The sequence below is a fragment of the Elephas maximus genome, chromosome 7 (genome assembly GCF_024166365.1).
Source record: "Elephas maximus indicus isolate mEleMax1 chromosome 7, mEleMax1 primary haplotype, whole genome shotgun sequence".
Classification (NCBI taxonomy): Eukaryota; Metazoa; Chordata; class Mammalia; order Proboscidea; family Elephantidae; genus Elephas; species Elephas maximus.
In genome coordinates, this window is record NC_064825.1 from 118,873,367 (window position 1) to 118,896,914 (window position 23,548).

General features: G+C 53.0%; 1 protein-coding gene across 1 annotated transcript; it reads left to right on the plus strand.

The window, feature by feature from the left end:
• Window positions 1–738: 738 nt before the first annotated feature.
• Window positions 739–22,254, plus strand: RTN4RL2 (reticulon 4 receptor like 2). The gene is made up of 3 exons (XM_049889711.1): window positions 739–1,100; window positions 6,736–7,217; window positions 20,953–22,254. Exons 1-3 carry the CDS (start codon window positions 1,070–1,072, stop codon window positions 21,700–21,702), a joined length of 1,263 nt encoding a protein of 420 aa, XP_049745668.1. The 5' UTR covers window positions 739–1,069; the 3' UTR covers window positions 21,703–22,254.
• Window positions 22,255–23,548: the final 1,294 nt, after the last annotated feature.

A 23,548-nucleotide genomic window follows, 5' to 3' on the forward strand; every position in this document is an offset into this window, starting at 1 on the left:
GAGCGGCGTCCACACCCCGGACTCCGACACTTTCGCCATCCATGCCCAGGCTCGCGCGCCAAACCCTCGCCCAGCCGCACACGCTCTGCCAGCGCAGACACGCGCGCTGGTAGGCACTCGGCGCTCACCCGTGCACACACTCACGTGCCCTTGCTCCCCTAGGCCTGTATAAAAGGTTGCGTGCAAGCACTTCGAATCCCACCTGCACACGCGTCCTCGCGCGCGTGCACGCTCATCTACACACGCGCTTGCACACACAAACTCCTGCATATACTCTTATAATCACGCACACTCTGGGCTCGGGGTCTGGGAACGAAAGGGAAGGTGGCATCTTGCTTGGCTGTGAGCTCTCCCGTACCCCGGGGAAGCGAAGCATTGAAAGCCTGAACACTGGCGCGGGGGGCGCGGAAGAGGTGGAAGATGACCACCGGAGTGGCCATCTCCTACCGGAAAGTTGGGAGGGGAGAACAGGTCAAGCCCACGGGGTTCCCTTCCATTACCGCTCCCCCTCAAGAAGGGATTCCTCTAGAGGCGCGGCGCCGCGAAGGCGATCGAAGACAGTCCCCCGGGTTCCCCAAGGAGGGGAGGAGGCCAGGATGGAGGGGGCGAGAGAGCCGCTCACACGTCCTAGTGGCCAGGAAAGAGTTAAGGCGGCAGCCAGGAAGCGGGGGAGGAGCTAGCGAGTGCGGGAAGGAGGGGGGTAGTTGGGAAGCTCTTCCCCGCGGTCCTCACTCTCTCGGCGAGCGGCCGGGGCGCACGGACCGACGGACTTACGGACTCGCGCGCGGGCCGCGTTGCTGGGGGACGCGGGCACCCGGCGTGGACCACTGACCCGAGCCCTCCCCTCCCCGCCCCGTCGCGCCTGCCCCGTCCCGTCCGGGCCGATGGCTCCTCCCGAGCTCCGTCGCCCGGGGGGCGCAGGGTAGAGCGCCGCGGCCCGGCCACAGCGCTCGGGGACGCCCGGGTCCTCCCGGAGCCCCGCGGAGCCCCAGCCGTCCACCTGACGGGCTCGGGGAGCGAGTGGGAGCGCCCTCCCCCCGCCGCCCCCTCCCCCGAGCGGCGAGACAAGATGCTGCCCTGGCTCCAGCGCCTGCTGCAAGGTAGGGACCCCGGGCGGCCGGAGGGTGGGAAGCACCAAGGGCACGGGAGCAGGGCGGCCCCTCCCCCCAGGCGCGAGGGTGAGCAGGTGTGGGGGCAAGAGGAGCCTGAGGAGGTGGACGACTGAGCGCCCGGGCCCCGCCCCCGCCCCCGCCCCAGGACTGCTCGCAGGAGCTGGGCGTCCGGCAGGGAGCCTGCGGGGCCGCGCTGGGAGCTCGTGACTGAGAGGGGACGAAAAGGGCAGGCGTGAGGGTCTGAAGAAGGAGGGAGGCTCAGGTTCCGCTGTCCCGGCTCCACGTGCTCCGGGGGACGCGGAGGACTCGAGCCGGCTAGGGAAGCGCCGACTCAGCAACTCCTGGAGCCCGGTGCCTCAGCACTTTCCGTCACCTGGGATGACAGGGGTGTGGGTAGGGGGCCGACTGGGAGGGTCGGGAGCGTAGCAGGGGATCCAAACGGCCCTCCCTGGTAGAACAGATGGAGGGCGCTAGAAAGGGGAGTGTTCCACGGATTGATAGGCAGAAAAGGGTGTGGGCCTGAGATTGGGGGCGGGGTGGGAAAGGGTCAGAGGGCGGGGGATGGAAAGGGGACGTCAATGGTGGAGAAAGTGGTTGGAGAGCAGATAGGAGGGAGGCAGCTGGAAAGGAGAATAAGAAATAAAGGTGAATGGGGGGGGAGGTGGCCAGGGAAGTGAGATTGAGGTGAGGAAGGGGGAAGGAAAGACCAGATTAGGGGGAGGGATGGAAAGAAGACTAGGGACAGGGCCCCAGAATCCGGAGGTGGGGGTTACTGAAGAGAGAACAAGGACCAGGACCCTGGGGACTGGAATGGAGAAGTGGAAAGATGGGAAACCAGAGAAGGACTGGGATGGTGGATAGAGGTGGGTCTCAGGACCAGGGAGGAGGGTGGAGGAGAAGGGCTGGGGATAGGGACCCATAGATGGGAGAGGGGCTGTGGGTAGATCAGGATGTGGGGAGAGGGTTGGAGATGAGGGAAGGGAGGAGGAGAAAAGGGTGGGAGACAGGACGGGCTGAGGGCTGCCCAGGGAGGAGACAAAGGCTTCTGGTAACCACTTCCACGTGTAAATCCCTCCCTTCCCACAGTGCCTGCCTTTCCCATCCCTTCTCTCAGGGAGTGGCTGGTGGGCCAGGCTGGTGGCTCTGAGCTCAGGACCTTGGGGGCAGCTGTGAGGGTGAGAGAGTGAGACCGTTGCTGTGGGGGTGGCAGCTTCCAAGGGTGGGCACCCTGGCTGGCTCTGTGCTGCCATTTATATCTCCGGGGCCCCGTCGGATCCTGCTGCTGCTACCACCTCGGTGGCTGCTTATTTTGGGGTGTTACATTCTGGCGGTGTGAGAAGCTGTTTGCAGCAGCTCTAAACCTCCATCACCCGCATCAGTGCCTCCCCAGGCCCCTGCATCACTGACATCTCCACCACCTCCGTCCCATCCTTGACTCTCACCTCCTCAGCCCCAGCCCCCTCAGCATCTGCCTGGCAGGCCCCAGTCCTTCCCTGAAGCTGCCTGTTGGGCATGGAGCCCTGTGCTACCCTGTCCAGGGCCAGAGGCCTGACCCCTGGTCAGCACTCTTTCCAGGGGTCACTGGCCCAACCCCCCTGCCTGGTGTGCTGGCACCCCAACTCCTGCCCTCTACCATGGGTCTGTCTATCTCCTCCTCAAGTTCCCTTCCTTCAGTGGACTGAGAATTTTGCTTCTGAACGTTGGTACTCTACGGTTTGATAGTCCAGGGTTCTTGACCATGGGCCCTCCGGGAATGGATAGTTTTTGGCTCTAAACATCTCAGCCTTTCAGGATCCAGACCGTGTCCTGGCCTCTCTCTGTTCCCTCCCCTGGCCAGATCTTCTAGACACTGGTCATCTCTTGACTCCCAAACGGACTACCCCCTAGAGCAGCCATAATCTGGAGCTCAGGAGAGGAAAGTTCTCCATAGAGCCTGGGTCTCTTCCTTGCCTTGACCCTGAACAGCCATCCAGACCCAGCATGGTGGCCAACCCAGCGCTGTGCACCCTCCCTTCCCCTCAAGGCAGCACCTCTCACAGTCAGGGTGGTTTCCAGGGACGATGCCAAAGAAAAGCCACAGGGGCCCCTTCTGACAATCTTCACACCCCTCCCTTCTGATTTGGGCTCTACCTTGTACTAGCTGATGACCTGAGGCAACCCAGTGCATCCCTTCCCTCCTCTACAAATTGGGGGCCATAATGTTGCTTTTACAGGGGGTCATGTGATGGTATGTTCTATTCTCCGGGTAAAGAGGCTAACATGTAAAAACACACCACCCAGCACACAGTAGGTGCTTAATAATGGATGGTGCCCTCCCTTTCCTGCTCTACACTCCTTCAGGCCAAGCCATCACCAGCTGACTTTAGGGGGAAACAAAAAGAGGAGAGAAAGAAGATGGGGTGAGTGGCAACGGTGGGCGGGGGTGGCTGTTAGAAGGGCTTCCCCTGCCCAGGCAGTGGAGGGATGAGATAAAGGCTTCCAAGAAGCATTTTGAAGGCAGGCTATCCGAGGTCAGGAGGCCTGGGCTGCTGACTCAGAAACTGGCCTTTCCCTTCTCCAGGCCTCAATGAATGGCTCTGTAAAATGAGAGGTTTGCTTTAGATGGCCACAGAGGGTTCAGTCCCAGACACAAGGCTCTTGCCCCGGTCTCCACTGGGAATTCACAGCACGGGGGCCAAGAGTGGAGCAGCAGTCCTTGGAGAGAGAAGGCAGAGGCCTGGAGGAGAGGAGTGGTGGCAAAGAGATATAGAAGCAGGGGGTAGGGAGGGGACTGTGGCCGGAAGGAGAAGGGCACCCACCCAGCAGGGATGGAAGGGCCGGAAGGGAGAGAAAGGTGCAGCTCACCAGCCTGCTACTGCCCAGGAGTGCTGGAGCTGGGCTTGGGGGCCGAGAAATCCAGAGTCCACCACCTTCCCCTCCTCCTCGCCTCCAGTGAGAGCCGCAGCCTGAATTATGGATGAGGCTCCTTGGGTTACAGCTGGTTTGCACGGCGGCGGAGAGGGCCAGAAATGGCAACAGAGTCACCGTTACGCAGCAGCTGCCATGGCGGGGGGCCCCCACTCAGGGTCCCTCTTCCAAGAGCCTGCAGAGAACACCACCCCAAGTTGGGGAAGATAGGCTGTGATGGGGGTGCTGGGATAAGAGGGAGGGGCATAGGGACAAGAGGGGAGAACGAGCCTAATCAGGTCAAGCGGGGGACAGGGGGTCATGGGTAAGAGGGATACGTGGGGGCCCTTGCCAACTCTTGCCAACCTTGCCCTCAAGGTTGGAGAGACCAGGAGCCAGGGGACTGGTACTCACTCTGGGGCCCTCTAGGATTGCAGGTACCGTTCCTTCTCTGTCTCTCCAGGGGAGCTGGCAGCCCTGAGGGCTGAGGGAGAGCTCCTCCATAATCCTCCCAATGGAGGGAGGGCTGGCGGCCATCGGAACGAAAGCATACTCTTGTGAGCTTGTGGATATGGGGTAGGATTAAGGGATCAGAGAAGGATTTGGCTTCCTCTGGTGTCAAGTCCTTGGGGAAGCGGAGCTGAGAGGGTGACTCTGACATGAAGGGAAGTGCCCTGGCTGGGTATCAGGAGCCTCCTTCCTGGCCCTTGTCCCGCCACTAATTTGTTGTGTGACCTTGGGCAAGTCGCTTGCCCTCTCTGGGCCCCAGCTTTCACCTCGGTAGAACACAAGGTTGAACCAGATGAACCTGGAGGACCTTTCCAATTCTGAAATCTCCATCTCTAAGCCGCAAACCTCATCCACCATGAAACCTACCTCGGGTTCCCCACCACGCTCCCTCACCCACCCCTGCCTAGTTCGGTTGAGGGGTGAGAGACATGCTCCTCCACCCCACGTGGCTCGGAAAAACTCGGGAGGAGAAAGTAATCGTGAAACGCCGCACGGGGGAGGGGTGAGAAGGGCCGAGAAACGCGGAGGTGGTGTGAACGAATGGAACAGCAGCCTCTGTGTCACTGAGTATTACATCACACCCAGCCTACACACGCACGGGGCCCGGCACTCACACACACGCGGAGGACAGCCAGCACACGCTCGCATGCACACACTCGCACACACCAGTGCAGTGCCGGCAGGGCGGGGATGTTCACGGGGCGCAGGCGGGAAGGAGGGCACCCCAGAGCACCACCACCTGGGGCTTGGGGTCTCCCACCCAGTGCCGGTACAGGAGGAGGCCACTGGAGCATCTGTGATGTCACCGCCACACCTGGCCCATTGGTGCCATCATGCACAGCTGGCTCAGGAGCACTTCAAGTAGTGAGCACCTGGCTCACACCATCACCCAAAATCACATACACATGCGTGCATTCACGCACCCAACCTCAGGAGCGCGAGACATCGCATACACAACAACCGCCCGGCAGGTGCCATTCGCAGCCTCGGAGGGCTCACGCCTAAAAACACCCTCAGTCTCCAGGGCCTCTGAACCAGGGAGACCCAGGACCCTTGGGACCAAGGACCGGGTCCCCTCCCCTCTGCCCTTGAAGGCCTCACACATTGCCTCAAGCAGAAGGTGCTCAGTCAAGTGAAGGTGCTCAGTCTGGCTTTGGGGGCATGCCAGGAAGAATATCCCAGGAGCCAAGTGGAAATGATGACAAGGGGTGGAGGTCAAGCTCATTTTGATCCAGAACTTTAGCAGCTGCAGTCAGAGCAGGGGGACAGGGATGGCTGAGGGGCCTGCACCCCACTGCTATAGCACAGGAACACCAGGGCCAAGATAAAAACCTTTAGTCCCCAGGCCCTTTGCCCACACTGGGCTTACTTCTCCATCCGTATCACAAGAAGTTGGACTATATCCCACCCTCAGAAATTACTTTGAAAAAAAAATGTTTCAGTGACTTTGTGTGAGAAGAGCCTGGGCTGTAAAAGTGAAGGACTGCGGGGTGGGCCAAGGAAGATGCATTCTCTCCGGGACCCCAGGTGGTTGCAGGTAGGGAGAACCCCACTTAGGGAACCACTGACCCCTGGTCCCTAAGGGCCCTCCCCACATGGGGGAAAGCCACAGGAAGGGAGGGAGGAGGGCTTTGGGCACCAGGTGAGGCCGGTCCTCAGGGTAGCCAGAGGCCATTTTGCTCCAACCTTAGCTTCACAAAGGCTCTCAAGTTGGTTTCAGTGAGTCTCACCTGGGGCCATTTTACCCCCAGGGGACAGCCAACAATGTCTGGAGACATCTGTTTGTCACAGCTGTGTGCTGCTGGCATCTAATCAGTCAGGGATGCTACTTAACATCCTACATGTGACTCCCCCCACCCAACAAAGAACTGTCCGGCCAAACTGTCACTACCAAGTTTGAGAAGGCCTGACTCCAAACACGGTCAAGCACACAGCAGTGGAAATAGACGGGATGGAAAGAAGCTGGTCACTGTCAGACAACTTTAAACACATCACAGTGCCTTTTATAACATCCTCTTGGGATGTCTCTGTTTTTTCATATACCAGGACTCTCAAAAGTAAAAGTGGCCAGGGCCTCTGGGGACTCTGAGGTAGCACCCAGAGGCCCTCCACCACCCCGACGTACCTAGCACCAGGGCTCTAGCCTTTAGTGAGTGGGCAGGCCCTGGGTGGCTGGCACCCCCACCCTGGCAGCCCGCCCAGCATAACCCCGCCACTCTCCCCGCAGGTCCTGCCTCAGCCTGCCTCCTGCTGATGCTCCTGGCCCTGCCCCCCGCAGCTCCCAGCTGCCCTATGCTCTGTACCTGCTACTCATCCCCGCCCACTGTCAGCTGCCAGGCCAACAACTTCTCCTCGGTGCCGCTGTTCCTGCCGCCCAGCACCCAGCGACTCTTCCTACAGAACAACCTCATCCGCACGCTGCGGCCTGGCACCTTCGGGCCCAACCTGCTCACCCTGTGGCTCTTCTCCAACAACCTCTCCACCATCTACCCGGGCACCTTCCGCCACCTGCAGGCGCTGGAGGAGCTGGACCTGGGTGACAACCGGCATCTGCGCTCTCTGGAGCCCGACACCTTCCAGGGCCTGGAGCGGCTGCAGTCCCTACATCTGTACCGCTGCCAGCTCAGTAGCCTGCCTGGCAACATCTTCCGCGGCCTGGTCAGCCTGCAGTACCTCTACCTCCAGGAGAACAGCCTGCTCCACCTCCAGGTGAGCCCGCTTCACGCCACAGTCTTCTCTCTCCTGGCGTCTCTGCTCCCACTCCCATCCCAGAGTGTCCCCTCCCCGCCTTCCTGCCTCAGCATCTTCTATTTCCCTGCCCCTTTTCTAAGTTTCTCTCTGTCTCATTTTTGTCTATCCTGTCTGTCTTCCTCTGTCCTGTTTGCGTCCTTCTCTGCCAATCTCAGAAACCCTGGTGGCGTAGTGGTTAAAAGCTACGGCTGCTAACCAAAAGGTCAGCAGTTCGAATCCACCAGGCGCTCCCTGGAAACTCTTGAGGCAGTTCTACTATAAGTCGGAATCGACTCAACAGCAACAAGTTTGTTTTTTTTGCTTCTGCCTATCTCAATGGTTTGTGCTCAACTACTAACCAAAAGGTTAGCACTTCAGACCCACTCAGAGGTGCCCTGGAAGAAAGGCCTGGTGATCCGCTTCCATAAAGATTGTTGTTGTTAGTTGCCATCGAGTCACTTCCCACTCATGGCGACCCCACATATGCTGAAAACTCCTCCATAGGGTTTTCAAGGCTGTGACCTTTGGGAAGCAGATCACCAGGCCTGTCTTCTGAGGCATCTCTGGGTGGGCTCCAACCACCAACTTTTCAGCTAGTAGTTGAGCACTTAACCATTTGCGCTACCCAGGGACCAGCCATTGAAAACCCTGTAGAGGGCAGTTCTACTCTGTAACACATGGGGTCGCCACGAGTCAGAATTGACTTGATGGCAGCGGATTTGGTTTTGGTTCTGTCTCTCTGTCACTAACTTTCCCCTCACCTGTTTCCCTCTGCCAGTCTGTCTGTCTGTCCCTTTTGGTCCCTCTCTGCTTCTCTCACTGACTTGCTTCCCCCATCTGTCTTCTTCTGCCTCTTCTGTCTGTCTCCCTTCACACACCCACTCCGCACACACCCCCATGTCTGTCTGGGTGTCTGTGTGTGTCTCTTTCTGTGATCTCTCCTTACCCGCCCTGGTTTGCCTTCAGGGGACTCTGCCTTTCCCCAGGCACCAAAAGGCCTGTGGCTGCTCTCACCCCCGCCCCGCCCCGCGTCCTCCCACAGCACAGGAAAGCAGAGCAAAAGGGCAAAACCACTAGCAGTGGTGTCCCCTAGAAGACTCAGCCTCTCTCCAACTCCCTGGGCATTGGGACAGAGGGAAAACCCACCTTCCTAGAGTCCTGTCCCTCAAGCCCCTCATTTCAGCACAAGGGAAGAAGGAAAAAAATAAGGACAAAGCTGTTGAGCAGCTGGAAAATGGATGCCCTGAAAACGGAAGGAATAACAGTAATTGTTATTTATCTTTATTATTGATCTAATTATTGTTTATTGTTGTTGTTATGCTGACTGTTTGACAGTCAGATCCTGCCATTCCATTTCCCCAGGAAGCCATAACATATCCTCCAAACGGCTCTTGGAGAAAACCCTCCCTCGGCTACACAGCCTCCAACTGGGAGGGGGCGAGGGCAGCCAAAATCTCCAGCTCCCCACATAAATCTGGAAGGAGCTTACTCCTCCCTACCCTGGGTTGGTGCCTGACAGTCACCAACCTGCTGGTCTCAAAAACAGATCAGTACTGATGATGGTACTGATAATAACAACAGCAACCATAATTTAACAGGCATAATATTGAGCACCCACTATGTGCTAGGTGCTGTGAGAATACAATAGCCGACGAAACAGACACCAATCCCTGCCTTCATAAAGATACCATGATAGTGGGGAGACAGACGAGGTTCCTGGGTGGCACCAATGGTTTGTGCTCGACAACTAACCAAAAGGCTGGCGGATCGAACCCACCCAGTGGGGCTGTGGAAGAAAGGCCTGGCAATCTGCTTCTGTAAAGATCACAGCCAAGAAAGCCCTACAGAGCAGTTCTACTCTGTAACACATGGGATCGCCATGAGTTGGAATTGACTCGACAGCAATGTGGGGGGCGGGGGGGAGACAGACAAGAAGTAAATACATGGTTGGAAAAAATGTTATGTTACCATTATTGCATAATAATAATAGCAGCCACTATGACTTAGTGGACACACTGTGTGTCATGCACCATGCTGAGCACTCGACAGGCTATCAACTCTGCCATTTGCAAGCATGTGACATTTTTTAACCCCCCGGCCTCAGTTTTCCCATCTGTAAAACCAAGGGTAGCAATAGGACCTATCTCCTAGAGATCTCATAAGGATTAAACACATAAATAATTTGTAAAGCACTTAGAATAGTGCTTGGCATAAGTAAGCACTATGTAAATGCTTGTTAAAATGCTATTTAAAAAACAAACCTCATTTAACATTGGTATCAGTGTCCTCAGAACAGGTTCTTCTGTGAAGTGGCTCATCGTAGAGACTGGGGTCAACTTCAAGGATTCTACTGAGGCTATGGCGGGGGGGTTTCCCCAGAACCCTGCTTCCTTTTCTTTTGCTGAATTTGCCCAGCACTTCACAGTTTACAAAGTGCACTCATGCTTCTCATCGCATTTCCGCAATGCTGTCAGGAGATTGGAGTCCCAGGGTGGTGCACAGGGTTAACATGCTTGCCGCTAACTGCAAGGTTGGAGATTTGAATCCACCCAGAGGCACCTCAGAAGAAGGGCTTGGTGATCTCCTTCTGAAAAACCAGCCATAGAAAACCCCCTGCGGAACACAGTTCCACCCTGACACACATGGGGTAGGCCATGAGTCAGAATCGACCCGACAGCAACCGGTTTTTTTTTTTAAGTCAGGAGATTGTTTTCATCCTTCTTACTGATGGAGAAACTGAGGCTGGGGTTCCAAAGACCTTGTAGAGATTTAAAAAAAAAAAAAAAACCTCATTGCTGTGGAGTCGATTCCAATGCATAACAACCTTATAACACAGAGTAGAACTGCCCCAAACCCAGTGCCGTCGAGTCAATTCCAACTCATAGAGACCCTATAGGACAGAGTAGAACTGCCCCATAGAGTTTCCAATGAGCAGCTGGTGAATTCAAACTGCTGACCTTTTGGTCAGCAGCCAAGCTCTTTACCACTTGCGCCACCAGGGCTCCTGTAGAGATATAACAGCCTTTACATATAAGTCTCTTAAACCACTATGCTTGTGACTGGGAGCTTATGTGTTCTCACCATCACGATGAACCTCACAAACTATCCCCGTTTGGGAAACCCTGGTGGCATAGTGGTTAAGTGCTACAGCTGCTAACCAGAGGGTCAGCAGTTCAAATCCGCCAGGCGCTCTTTGGAAACTCTGTGGGGCAGTTCTACTCTGTCCTATAGGGTCTCTATGAGTCGGAATCGGCTCGACGGCACTGGGTTTGGTTTTTTGGTTTATCCTCGTTTGACCCAGGAATTGGAGGGTCCGAGGTCCAGGAACCTGCCCGACGCCACACAGCCAGCAAGAGCTGGTACTTAAGCCTGCATGGTCTGACTGCATTCAAGGCCATTTTCATACACAGAGCTGTCTGGGCGGAGAAGGGTCCTTGGAGGAGCTACACAGTAGGCTCATTTTTAACAGCATATACTTCGGAGTCTGCCAGACCTAGGGCTACATCCTGGCTCCTATATGACTTTGGAAAAGTTACTTAACCTCTTTTGATCTCCATTTCCTCAAGAATAATAGTACTGAATAACAATACTTACCTAAGAAGTTTTGTGAGGATTAGAATGTAAGGCGTTTACCACACTGAAAGGCTGGAGGTTCAAGCCCAACCAGAGGCACCATGGAAGAAAGGCCTGGCAATCTACTTCCAAAAATTCTGCCACCGAAAACCCTATGGAGCACAGTTCTACTCTGATACACATGGGGTCGCCATAAGTCAGAGTCAACTCCACGACAATTGTAGTGGTACGTAGGTATCGTTAGTACTAGTAGTACTACTAGTTCTGACACTCAGACCTCCTTATCAATATATATATATTAGTTGTTCACAATGAAGACTCTGGCATCAGAGGGCCTAAGTTTGAATCCTTGCTCTGCTCTTTTCTAATTATTTAGCTTCAGGGAAGTTGCTTCCTTTCTCTGAACCCTCATCTATAAACTGGCAATAATAAAAATAATAACCATCCTCAAAGGATGACTGTAAAGAATAAATGAGTTAGTATATATAAAGCACATAGCCCAGTGCTGAATAAATCACATTACTGTAACTCAATCCCCCATCGACACTGGCTAAGAACAGCAGTCAGGGCCTGGGGTCAGGACAGGCCTGGGCAAAGCAGACCTCGGGTGGGTGTTGGGGCTTTCTGGAATGGGAAGTGGTTCTTCAGCACGCCCCTAGCATGAATGGCTCGTGGGAAGGAAGCATCTTCACACCTGGCCCTTTATAGAGAAGAAAGAACACAGTTCTGCCTGTGAACTGCCTGGTGGAACTAGGCTGGGAGAGGCCACAGGCAGGTGAGGGAACATGTGGGCTGGTGTGATATGCACGGGGTGCAGGTGTGACCCGAGATGGAGCCGGACCTGCCCCGGAGGGGAGCTTTGCAGGAGGCCAGAGGACCGCAGCCTGTCAGGGTGTCTAAGAGAGGAATGGAAATGGGTGCAATAGGGGTTCTCACAGACTCTGCTGTATGCCAGGCACTTTGTCAGATAAGATCACTCATCAGCAGATACTTACTGAGTGCCTACTGCACGCCAGGCAGTGTTCTCTGTTCCCGGTATTCAAGGGTAAGCAAAAATAGTGGCCCTGCTCTCACAGAGCCGATTTCTGACTTGAGTGAAGACGGGTGATAAAGACACCCATCTTCTCTTTTAATCATTATAGCAGACTGCATGGTGCTTAAGAGCAGTCTTTGCACTCTAGGCAGACCTGAGTCTGAATCCCAACCCCACCTCCTATTTGCTTTGTGGCTTTAGGCAAGTGACTTAACCGCTCTGAGTCTCAACAGACCTATCTGTAAAATGACCTGTACCTCAGGAGTTTGTTGTGAGCATTAAAGGGATACTGCTTGAGAGAGCTCAGCCTAATCTCTGGTTTAGAGTAAGCTCCCAATTAATGCTAACTATCTCCACGGCACTGGGTTTTTGTTTTTTTATCATTAATGGTAACTAGTCAATAAGAGCCAAAGTATGACCTTGTCATGGATTGAATTATGTCGCCCCAAAAATGTGTGTATCAACTTGGTTAGGCTGTGATTCCCAGTATTCCCTGGTTGTCCTCCATTTTGTGATTGTAATTTTATGTTAAAAGCATTAGGGTGGGATTGCAACACCACCCTTACCCAAGTCACCTCCCTGATCCAAGGTAAAGGGACTTTCCCTGGGGTGTGGCCTGCACCACCTTTTATCTCTCAAGAGATAAAAAGGAAAGGGAAACAAGCAGAGAGTTGGGGACCTCATACCACCAAGAAAGCAGCACCAGGGGCAAAGCGTGTCCTTGGACCCAGGGTCCTTGCACCTGAGAAGCTCCTCGACCATGGGAAGATTGAGGACAAGGACTTTCCTCCAGAGCTGACAGAGAGAGAAAGCCTTCTCCTGGAGCTGACACCTTGAATTTGGACTTTTAGCCTACTTCACTGTGCGGAAATAAATTTCTCTTTGTTAAAAAGCCATCCACTTGTGGTATTTCTGTTATGGCAGCACTAGATGACTAAAACAGACCTTGAGTATATCCAACCTATAGAGACCATTTCTAGAGCTTTGACATATTGACCACTAATGACCCAAGACCAGACAAGCTGTGGGATGATATCAAGGACATCATACATGAAGAAAGCAAAAGGTCATTAAGAAGACAGGAAAGAAAGAAAAGACCAAAGTGGATATCAGAAGAGACTCTGAAACTTGCTCTTGAACGTCAAGTAGCTAAAGCAAAAGGAAGAAATGATTAAGTAAAACAGCTGAATGGAAGATTTCAAAGGGCAGCTCGAGAAGACAAAGTATTATATAGAAATGTGCAAAGATCTGGAGTTAGAAAACCAAAAGGGAAAAATATGCTCAGCATCTCTCAAACTGAAAGAACTGAAGAAAAAATTCAATCCCTGACTTGCAATATAGAAGGATCCTATGGGCAAAACCCTGAATGATGCAGGAAGCATCAAAAGAAGATGGAAGGAATATACACAGTCACTGTACTAAAAAGAACTGCTCAATGTTCAACCATTTCAGGAGGCAGCATATGATCAAGAACTGATGGTACTGAAGAAAGAAATCCATGCTGCACTGAAGGCACTGGCGAAAAACACCCCACCCAAACCCAGTGCCCTCGAGTCAACAAGTCTCCAGGAATTTACGAAACACCAGTTGAGATGTTTCAACAGACAAATGCAACGCTGGAAGCACTCTCTCGTCTATGCCAAGAAATTTGGAAGACAGTTGCCTGGCCAACCAACTGACTGGAAGAGATCCATATTTGTGCCCATTCCAAAGAAAAGGTGATCCAACAGAATGCGGAAATTATCGAACAATATCATTAATATCACTTGTAAGTAAAATTTTGCTGAAGATCATTCAAAAACGGTTGTGGCAGTACCTCCACAAAGAACTGCTGGAAATTCAAGCTGGATTCAGAAGAGGACATGGAATGATAAGGATATCATTGCTGATGTCAGATAGATCTTGGCTGAAGGCAGAGAATTCCAGAAAGATATTTAACTGTTTTATTGACTATGCAAAGGCATTCGACTGTGTGGATCATAACAAATTACGAATAATGTTGAGAAGAACGGGAATTCCAGAACACTTAATTGTGCTTGTGAGGAACCTGTACATAGACCAAGAGGCAGTCATTTGAACAGAACAAGGGGATACTGCATGGTTTAAAATCAGGAAAGGTGTGTGTCAGGGTTTTATCCTTTCACCATATTTATTTAGTTTGTATGCTTTGCAAATAATCCGAGAAGCTGGATTATATGAAGAACGGGGCATCAGGACTGGAGGAAGACTCATTAAAACCTGTGTAATGCAGATGACACAGCCTTGCTTGCTGAAAATGAAGAGGACCTGAAGCACTTACTAATGAAGATCAGAGACCACAGCCTTCAGTATGGATTACACCTCAACATAAAAGTCCTCACAACTGGACCAATAAGCAACATAATGATAAACAGAGAAACTATTGATGTTGTCAAGGATTTCCTATTCATTTTGGATCCACAATAACACCCATGGAAGCAGCAGTCAAGAAATCAAACAACACATTGCACTGGGCAAATCTGCTGCAAAAGACCTCTTTACACTGTTGAGAAGCAAATGCGTCACTTTGAGGACCAAATTGCACCTGACCCAAGCCATGGTATTTTCAATCACCTCATATGCATGTGAAAGCTGGACAATGAATAAGGAAGACCAAAGAACAATTGATGCCTTTGAATTATGGTGTTGGTGAAGAATATTGAATATAACATGAACTACCAGAAGAACAAGCAAATCTGTCTTGGAAGAAGTACAGCCAGAATGCTCCTTAGAAGGGAGGATGGCGAGACTTCATCTCATCTACTTTGCACATGTTATCAGAAGGGACCAGTTCCTGGAGAAGGACATCAGAGGGTCAGTGAAAAAGAGGAAGACATTCAACGAGATGGATTGGCACAGTAGCTGCAACAGTGAGCTCAAACATTGGCAAAGATTGTGAGGATGGTGCAGGACCGGGCATTGTTTCATTCTGTTGTATACAGGGTAGCTATGAGTCAGAACCACCTCAGTGGTGCCTAACAACAAATCATGTCCCCCAGAGTCCCTGAGTGGTGCAGCTGGTTTACGTGCTCGGCTACTAACTGAAAGGCTGGAGGTTTGAGTCCATCCAGAGGTGCCTAAGAAGAAAGGCCTGGCAATCTGTCAGAAAAACCAGCCATGGAAACCCCTACAGAGCACAGTTCTACTCTGACACACATAGGGTCACCATGAGTCAGAGTTAACTCAGCAGTAACTGGTTTATCATCTCTCCCGTTTAACAGCTGAGGACGTTGAAGCTCAGCAAAGTCACTCAGCTAGTACTATCCTAGAGCTAACCCCAGCCTGCCTGACTCCAGAGTCCCTGGGTGGTGCAAATGGTTTGCCCTCAACTACTAACCTAAAGGTTGGTAGTTCGATACCACCCAGCAGCACCATGGAAGAAAGGCTTGGTGATCTGTTTCCGTAAAGATTACAGCCCAGAAAACCCTATGGAGCAGTTCTATTCTGTAACCTATGGGGTCGCTGTGAGTCAGAATTGACTTGACAGCAATGTTTTTTGTTTTGCTTTGTTTTCTAACTCCAGAGTGCAGTTATTCAGGGCCCTGCCCCCGAAGTTAACATCCCCATTCACCAAATATTAGCTGTTGGACCCTAGAAGAGTCACTTGTCTCTTCTGAGCCTCCCTCTCCTAATCTTTGAAATGGAGCTAATAATATTACCACCTAAGGTTGGAAACTCTATGGGGCAGTTCTACTCTGTCCTATAGGGTCGCTATGAGTCGGAATCGACTCGACGGCAGTGGGTTTGGTTTGGTTTGGAGTAAAGTTGTGGAAACCTCGGTGGCGCAGTGGTTAAATGCTACGGCTGTTAACCAAGAGGTCGGCAGTTTGAATCAGCCAGACGCTCCTTGGAAACTCTACGGGGTAGTTCTGCTCTGCCCTATAGGGTCGCTACGAGTCAGAATTGACTCGACAGCAGTGGGTTTGGGTTTTGGTTAGTAAGGTTGTGGGGAGCCCTGGTGGCGTAGTGGTTAAGAGCTACGGCTGCTAACCAAGAGGTCAGCAGTTTGAATCCATCAGCAGCTCCTTGGGTACCCTATCGGGCAGTTTCACTCTATCCTGTAGGGTCACTATGAGTCGTAATCCACTCGATGGCAATGGGTTTTAATAGGGTTGTGGAGCCCTGGTGGCACAGTCATTAAGCGTTTGGCTGCTAACCAAAAGGTCAGCAGTTTGAATCCACCTGCTGCTCCTTAGAAACCCTATGGAGCAGTTCCACTCTGTCCTATAGGATCACTATAAGACGGAATCAACTTGACAGCAGTAGGGTTTTGGGTGTTTTTAATAAAGTTGTGGGGCAGTGGTTAAGAGCTCAGGCTGTTGTTAACCAAAAGGTCAGCAATTCAAATCCACCAGGTGCTCATTGGAAACATTATGGGGCAGTTCTACTCTGTCCTATAGGGTCACTATGAGTTGGAATCAACTCGACAGCAATGGGCTTGGTTTGGTTTTGGTTTAATAGGGTTGTAGGAACTATGATGGTACAGAGATTAAGCACTCGCCTGCTAACTGAAAGGTCAGCGGTTTGAACCCAAAAGCCCACTCCACGGGAGAAAGATGTGGCAGTCAGCTCCCATAAAGATTCAAAAAACAACCAAACCCATTGTCATCAAGTCAGTTCCGACTCACAGCGACCCTATAGGACAGTGTAGAACCACCCCATAGGGTTCCCAAGGAGCAGCTGTTGGATTCGAACTGCCGACCTTTGGTAAGTAACCGTAGCTCTTAACCACCTCTACTCTGTCCTTTAGAGTCAACTGATATGAGTTGGAATTGACTAGACGGCAACGGTGGGGGTGTAATAGGGTTGTGATGACTAAGTTACGACATGGGACCTGTGTGGCAGGACCTTGGCACACAGTGAGAGTTCAGTAAGTCACAGGCTCCATGGTGCTGACGCTGGTGATGACGGCGAAACTTGGCGTAGACGGGTAAGCTCTGTGAGCGGGGGTGCCTGGCACAGAGCAGACACTCAGTTCAGCTTCACTGAATGAATGAGGTACATTCCAAGGCTGGCCAACTCATAAATATCAGATGAGAGTGGGATCTTAAAGATTAACGATCCCAAGTCCCTTGTTTCACAGATGAAACAAGCTGAGGCCCAGAGAGGTACCTGGAACTGCCCAAGGTCACACAGCCCAGCAGCTGATTCCATTAGTGCCAGAAGCAGGAGGTTGGAGGGAGGCAAGGTTAAAAACAGGATGCTGTCCAGGAAGGGGGGCAGGGATGGATGCTTCTGTGAGATTCCAAATGGATGCAGAAAGCTGTGAACCCAGCCCGGGGGAGGCGAGGGAGATGTGGTTTGTGAAATCGAAGAGGATGACTTTAGCAGTCGCTCTCAGCCTAGAGGGAGGGGGTGATGAGGAAGTGGGGGGGAGGGCGAGGGCTGTGAAAGTCAAGAGCTTATTAATGCACAGAGAACGGGTTTAAGGTGGAGGGTGGAGAGAGGAAAGACCGGATTACAGCGATACAGCTGAGGAAGTGGATTTGGCAACAGCTTGGCGGTGGGTGGTGGACCCCAAGGCTGAGGCTCAGAGAAGAAAAGGGCAGGACTTCCGCGGAGAACAAATGGGGAGGAGAGGACAGTAGAATCGGGAAATTCTGTGGCCCGCAAAATGGGGCTGTCGGTCAAAGGCATCAGAATCCCCTGGGGTTCCCAAATTAGCTCTTCCCTCCCTGACCTCCTGAAGGGCCCAAAGTGCCCATTACCACTGCCCCCACTTGCCCCCATTTTGCTCCTCTGGCCAGACATCTCTGGGTGGGTCCCACTCTTGCTGACACCCCATAAAAAAGGAGAAACCTCTCTGACCAGGTGTGTCTGAGTAGAAGGAATTCAGAGCCCTCTCCTGGGTAGGCCAAATTGGGCCAGGTCAAGGGCAGGGTGGTCCAGGGAGTCAGCTGAAGACCTGAGCCAGGAATGGGTGTTGACAGGAGACAGGGAACACTAGTGTCAGAGGCTTCAAGAAGGGCGAGGGGGACCGGGATGGATTTCAGTGTGGCCAAGAGGAGGGCTCTTGGCAGGCTTAGTTCCTGTAGCGGAGAGGGTGGAAGCCAGATGGGAGGGGGCAAGCACACGGGGGCACCAGCGGAAAGTGGAGGCTGGGGGTGTGGGCTGGGAGTCTATAACCTCCCCCCACCTGAGAGCCTGGGGTGGGAGGCATCGTCTTCCCTGGCAGGGAAGGGAGGAAGGACCACAGCCAAGGGAACAGGAGGGTGCTCCTGTCCCTAGAACCAGACCTCCTGGGACCTGCTGACCTAGTGGTGCCCTGTACAAGAGGTGCATGCCTCAGGGCTGTGGGGTCAGGCGGCTGGGGTTCTGGGCCCCCTCTCTGGCAAACCCTTCACCTCTCTGGGCCTCAGTGCTCTCCACTGTGAAAACTGGGCTGGGCTGGTAAATTCCTCTGCACTAGCTCCCAAACCTGGCCCACAACCTGGTAAACTGGTTAAAATGCACAGTCCAGGCCCCCTCTCCAGACAAGGTATAACAGCCCCCCCACCCCCGCCATTAAGTCTGAACCATAGCTCCAAGGTCCTTCCAACATTAAACATGGTCTGAGTCGGTGACTCTGGGCAAGAGGGACAGCCCCTCCAAGGCAGCAGTGGTGCAGCCCTCCTGGGCAGCTCTGCCCTTCCTTCCCCTCCCCTGCTGTCTCCAGAAGTGGAGCTGCAATAACCCCCAGGGCCCAGTAGCAGAACCTTTGGTCCCCAGAGCTGTCCTCTCTAGCAGAAAAGGGATGGATCCTAATTCTAACTGAGCCCCACAAGAACACAGTTGCTATCAAGTTGATTCTAAGTCATGGCGACCATATGGGTGTCAGAGTAGAACTGTACACCATAGGTTTTTCTTTTATATATATATATGTATATAATTGTGTGTGCTTTAGGTGAAAGGGGCCCTGGTGGCACAGTGGCTAAGAGTTCGGCTGCTAATCAAAAGGATGGAAGTTCAAATCCACCAGCCGCTCCTTAGAAACCCTATGGGGCAGTTCTACTCTGTCCTATAGGGTCACTATGAGTCGGAATCTACTCGACACCAACAGGTTTGGGTTTTTTGGTTTGGAGTGAAAGTTTAGAGCACAAGTTAGTTTCTCATTCAAAATTTTACACACAGATTGTTTTGTGACATTGGTTGGAACAGCACTCTCCCCCTTCCACCCCAGGTTCCCCGTGTCCATTCGTCCAGTTTTCTTGTCCCTTCCTGCCTTCTGGTCTCGCTTTTGGGTCAGAATTGCCCATTTGGTCTCTTATATTCGATTGAATTAAGAAGCATATTCCTCACTTGTGTTATTGTTTGTTTCATGGGCCTGTCTGATCTTTGTCTAAAAAATGGGCTTTCCGTAGGGTTTTCAATGGCTGGTTTTTTTGGAAGTAGATCACCAGGCCTTTCTTCCGAGGTGTCTCTGGGTGGACTCGAACTTCCAGCCTTTCGGTTAGCAGCCAAGTGCGTTAACCATTTGTACCACCCAGGGACTCCTAGTAATAATACCCATTGCCGTCAAATCGATTCTTACCATGAGTTAGAAGCAACCCCATGTGTGTCAGCGTAGAACTGTGTTCCATAGGAGTTTCACTGGCTGAGTTTTTGGAAGCAGATCACTAGGCCTTTCTTCCAAGGCACCTCTGCGTGGGCTCAAACCTCCGGCCTTTTGATTATCCGCCAAGCACATTAGCGATTTACACCATCCCGGTGGCTATGAGTCAGAATCAATTTGACGGCAATGGGTTTGGTTTTTTTTTTTTTAGGGACTCCATATTAGGCTTAAAAATCCATTGCTGTTTAGTTGATTCCGACTTACAGTGACCCTATAGGACAGAGCAGAACTGCCCCATAGGGCTTCCAAGGAGTGGCTAGTGGATTTGGACTGCCAACCTTTTGATTAGCAGCCGAGGTCTTAACCACCATGCCACTAGGACTCCAGTTGTAATAATAACTACCATTTATTGATGGCCAACCATGCACCCGTCAGGTACTGTACTTGGCCCCTCACAGCACTGCTCCATGTAACCTTCACTCAGCTCGCAGGGGGAAGGGGCACTGTTATCCTCATGGTACATACTGAGGAAACCAAGGCTCCCTGAGGTTAAATAACTTGCTCAAGGTAACACATGTAGGAAGAAGGCAAGCTGGATTTGAACCTGGGTCTCTGGTGCCAGAGCCGGTGGGTTTAATCACCGGATAGATCCATGTGTGACAGGCACTTGCCCAGCACTTCACCAAATAATCTTTATGTGAATTGTCTTCTTTAATCCTCAGGACAAACTCATGAGGTAGGTATACTCATTTTATACCCGTTTTATAAATGAGGAAACGCGCTAAGAGGTTAACAATAATGGTTAACTCACAGAATGCTTACCACGTAGAAACTTTGTTCTAAACACCATAAACATGTAGCTTCATTTAATCTCTACATTTTACAGATGAGGAGAGTCAGTCACAGATACTAAGTGACTTGCCAAGATGACAGAGTCAATTATTGATGGAGCTGGGATTTGAACTCGGGATGTCTGGCTCCCCAGTAGGCATGCTGAAGGAAACCAAACCAAAAAAATCCAAACCCACTGCCGTCGAGTTCGATTCCGACTCATATGCAATTCTATATGACAGAGTAGAACTGCCCCATAGAGTTTCCAAGGAACGCCTGGCATATTGGAACTGCCGACCTCTTGGTTAACACTAAGCCAACAGGGTTTTTGAAGGAAACCAGTAGTCCTGAAAGTGTGGTTTCCCCACCACTCCCAGCATTACCTGGGTACTTGTAAAGACAGGCAGATTCTCAAGAGCCACCCCAGACTTTGCTGAATCACAAGCTCTGGGGGCAGGTTCAGGAATCTTCATTTTAAAAAGCTCTCCAGGGGATTCTGATGCTTCTAAAGTTTGAGAACCACTGACCTCAACTATATGGCTTTTCCCACAGCGAGTAGGTTAGAGTAGGCAGGTTTCGAACCCAGGACTATGAATCAAAAGGTGAAACCAAGTCGACTCTGTCGCTGTGCTTCCCTTCCTCCCCCTTCACCCAGCCCCTGACAGACGAGGCAGGGTGGGGTCCTCACTCGGGACCACTCTCTTCTACGCCCTTCCTTCTCTCCACAGGATGACCTGTTCGCGGACCTGGCCAACCTGAGCCACCTCTTCCTCCACGGGAATCGCCTGCGGCTGCTCACGGAGCACGTGTTCCGCGGCCTGGGCAGCCTGGACCGGCTGCTGCTGCACGGGAACCGGCTGCAGGGCGTGCACCGCGCGGCCTTCCGCGGCCTCAGCCGCCTCACTATCCTCTACCTGTTCAACAACAGTCTGGCCTCGCTGCCTGGCGAGGCGCTCGCCGACCTGCCCTCACTGGAGTTTCTGCGACTCAACGCCAACCCCTGGGCGTGCGACTGCCGCGCGCGTCCGCTCTGGGCCTGGTTCCAGCGCGCGCGCGTGTCCAGCTCCGACGTGACGTGCGCCACGCCGCCGGAGCGCCAGGGCCGCGACCTGCGCTCCCTCCGCGAGGCCGACTTCCAGGCCTGCCCGCCGGCAGTGCCCACGCGGCCGGGCAGTCGCGCCCGCGGCAACAGCTCCTCCAACCACCTGTACGGGGTGGCCGAGGCCGGGGCGCCCCCCGCCGACCCTTCCACCCTCTACCGAGACCTGCCCGCCGAGGACTCGCGGGGGCGCCAGGGCGGAGACGCGCCCACGGAGGACGACTACTGGGGGGGCTACGGAGGCGAGGACCAGCGGGGAGAGCAGACGTGCCCTGGCGCGGCCTGCCAGGCGGCGCCAGACTCCCGCGGCCCTGCGCTCGCGGCGGGGCTTCCCACCCCTCTGCTTTGCCTCCTACTCTTGGCGCCCCATCACCTCTGACTGCGTTGCTAAGACTGAAGAGCCCAGGTGGCGGGTCCCCGGAGCTGGGGCCCTGGCCCCAGTCTGCGCCCCTGGCCTTGCTGTCTTCAGTTCCCCTCCCAGGTCCTCTCCTATCCTGGGACCAGGCCGCCTCTTCCTGTCTCTTGAGCTGCCCTGATTGATGGCAGCCACAGGAGGACGTGTCTTGGCGGCTCCGGTCTTTTCTTCCCCAACTCTGGCCGTTGACTATTCCCCACTTGAAGGCGCCCTGGGGAGCCGCTGACTCCTCTCCCGAGGCCCGCAGCAGACTGAGGGGTTTTGTCTGCAGAGCATCCTCCACCGCGGGGCCTTCGGAAAGCCCCAGAAGGAAGCCCCACTCAGGAGCCATCTGGCGGGATGCCTCAGTCAAGGCCAGGCTGACCCTTGAGCCCTGCTCATCCTAATTCCCCTCAACCTCCCAAACACTGGAGGAATACTTTTCTCCTAAGTCTACCCTGGACACTTTTTAGGGAGCCTGGAGAGAACTTTCCTCTCTGCCATGGCCCCTCTGTGGTGAAGAGCAAAAACAATTGTTTGGGGATAAAAATTTATTAAAAAATTCTATTATTTTCTCTTTCTGTAAGATTTGTTGGCTTAGGACCTCGAAAGTGGGGCATAGGTTTAGAACTCTAAGGGTTTCAGGGCTAAAAAGGGTTAGAGAAACGGGAGCCCTCTCATGCCATCAGAGTCCCTGGGTGGCACAGATGGTTAAGCACTGGACTACTAACTGAAAAGTTGGCGGTTCAAACCCAACCAGAGGTTCCTTGGAAGTGAGGCCTGGCAATCTGCTTCTGAAAGGTCACAGCCTTAAAAGGAGTTTTACTCTGCATACATGGGGTCTCCATAAGTGTGAATCGACTCAAAGGTGACTAACAACAACCCATGCCATCCAAAAGGTTCCTGTTGGCTGGGGCTCGTGTGCTGCCATCCCCCAGGACAAGATGCTGAGGCCAGAGGAAGAGAGGTGGGACCCTGGAGTCCCAAGTGGCTTGAAACCTGAGAGCAGGGATGCAGCCCATGGTACCTCATGGCCTCACTGGTCCAGTGGAAGCAGCTACAGCCAACCCTAAGTTGTCTGCGGGCTGAGGAGCTAAGCCTGGGGAGGGCCTCCAGCCTTAAGCAATCCCTCCTAGGCTCTGTTCCTTCAGGAAAGAAGAGCAGTGCCCAGCTTCCCCTACAAGCAACAGTAGCATAGACATGACATCCGTGGTCACAGCCAGCCCAAATATGCTCTGGGCAAATTGGAAAAAAGCTCCTCCTCCTTCAGGGAAGGAGCTCTGGTGGCCCAGTGGTTAAGAGCTCAGGCTGCTAAGCGAAAGGTTGGCAGTTAAAATCTACCAGCCACTCCTTGGAAACTCTATGGGGCAGTTCTACTCTGTCTTATAGGGTTGCTATCAGTCAGAAGGAAACCCTGGTGGTGTAGTGGTTAAGTGCTACGGCTGCTTACCAAAGGATTGGCAGTTTGAATCTGCCAGGTGCTCCTTGGAAACTCTACGGGGCAGTTCTACTCTGTCCTATAGGGTCGCTGTGAGTCAGAATTGACACCAGGGCACTGGGGTTTTGGTTTTATGAGTCAGAATTGACTCAGTGACAACGGGTTTTGTTTTTGGTTCCTTCCAGGGAAATGCAGCCCGACACCAGGACAAACACCCTAGTGAGCAGAGCATAAGGCTGGATTTCAGCTCACACTTGCCTCCTTGACTGAGTGCCCTTGTGCAATATACAGCTTGCACAGCTGTGCACAGCAGCCCTGTAGGCGTCCAGTCTCTATCCCATGGCTTCTATGGGGTAGAAAATATCAAGGATGGACTAGTCAGAGAAGCAGTTC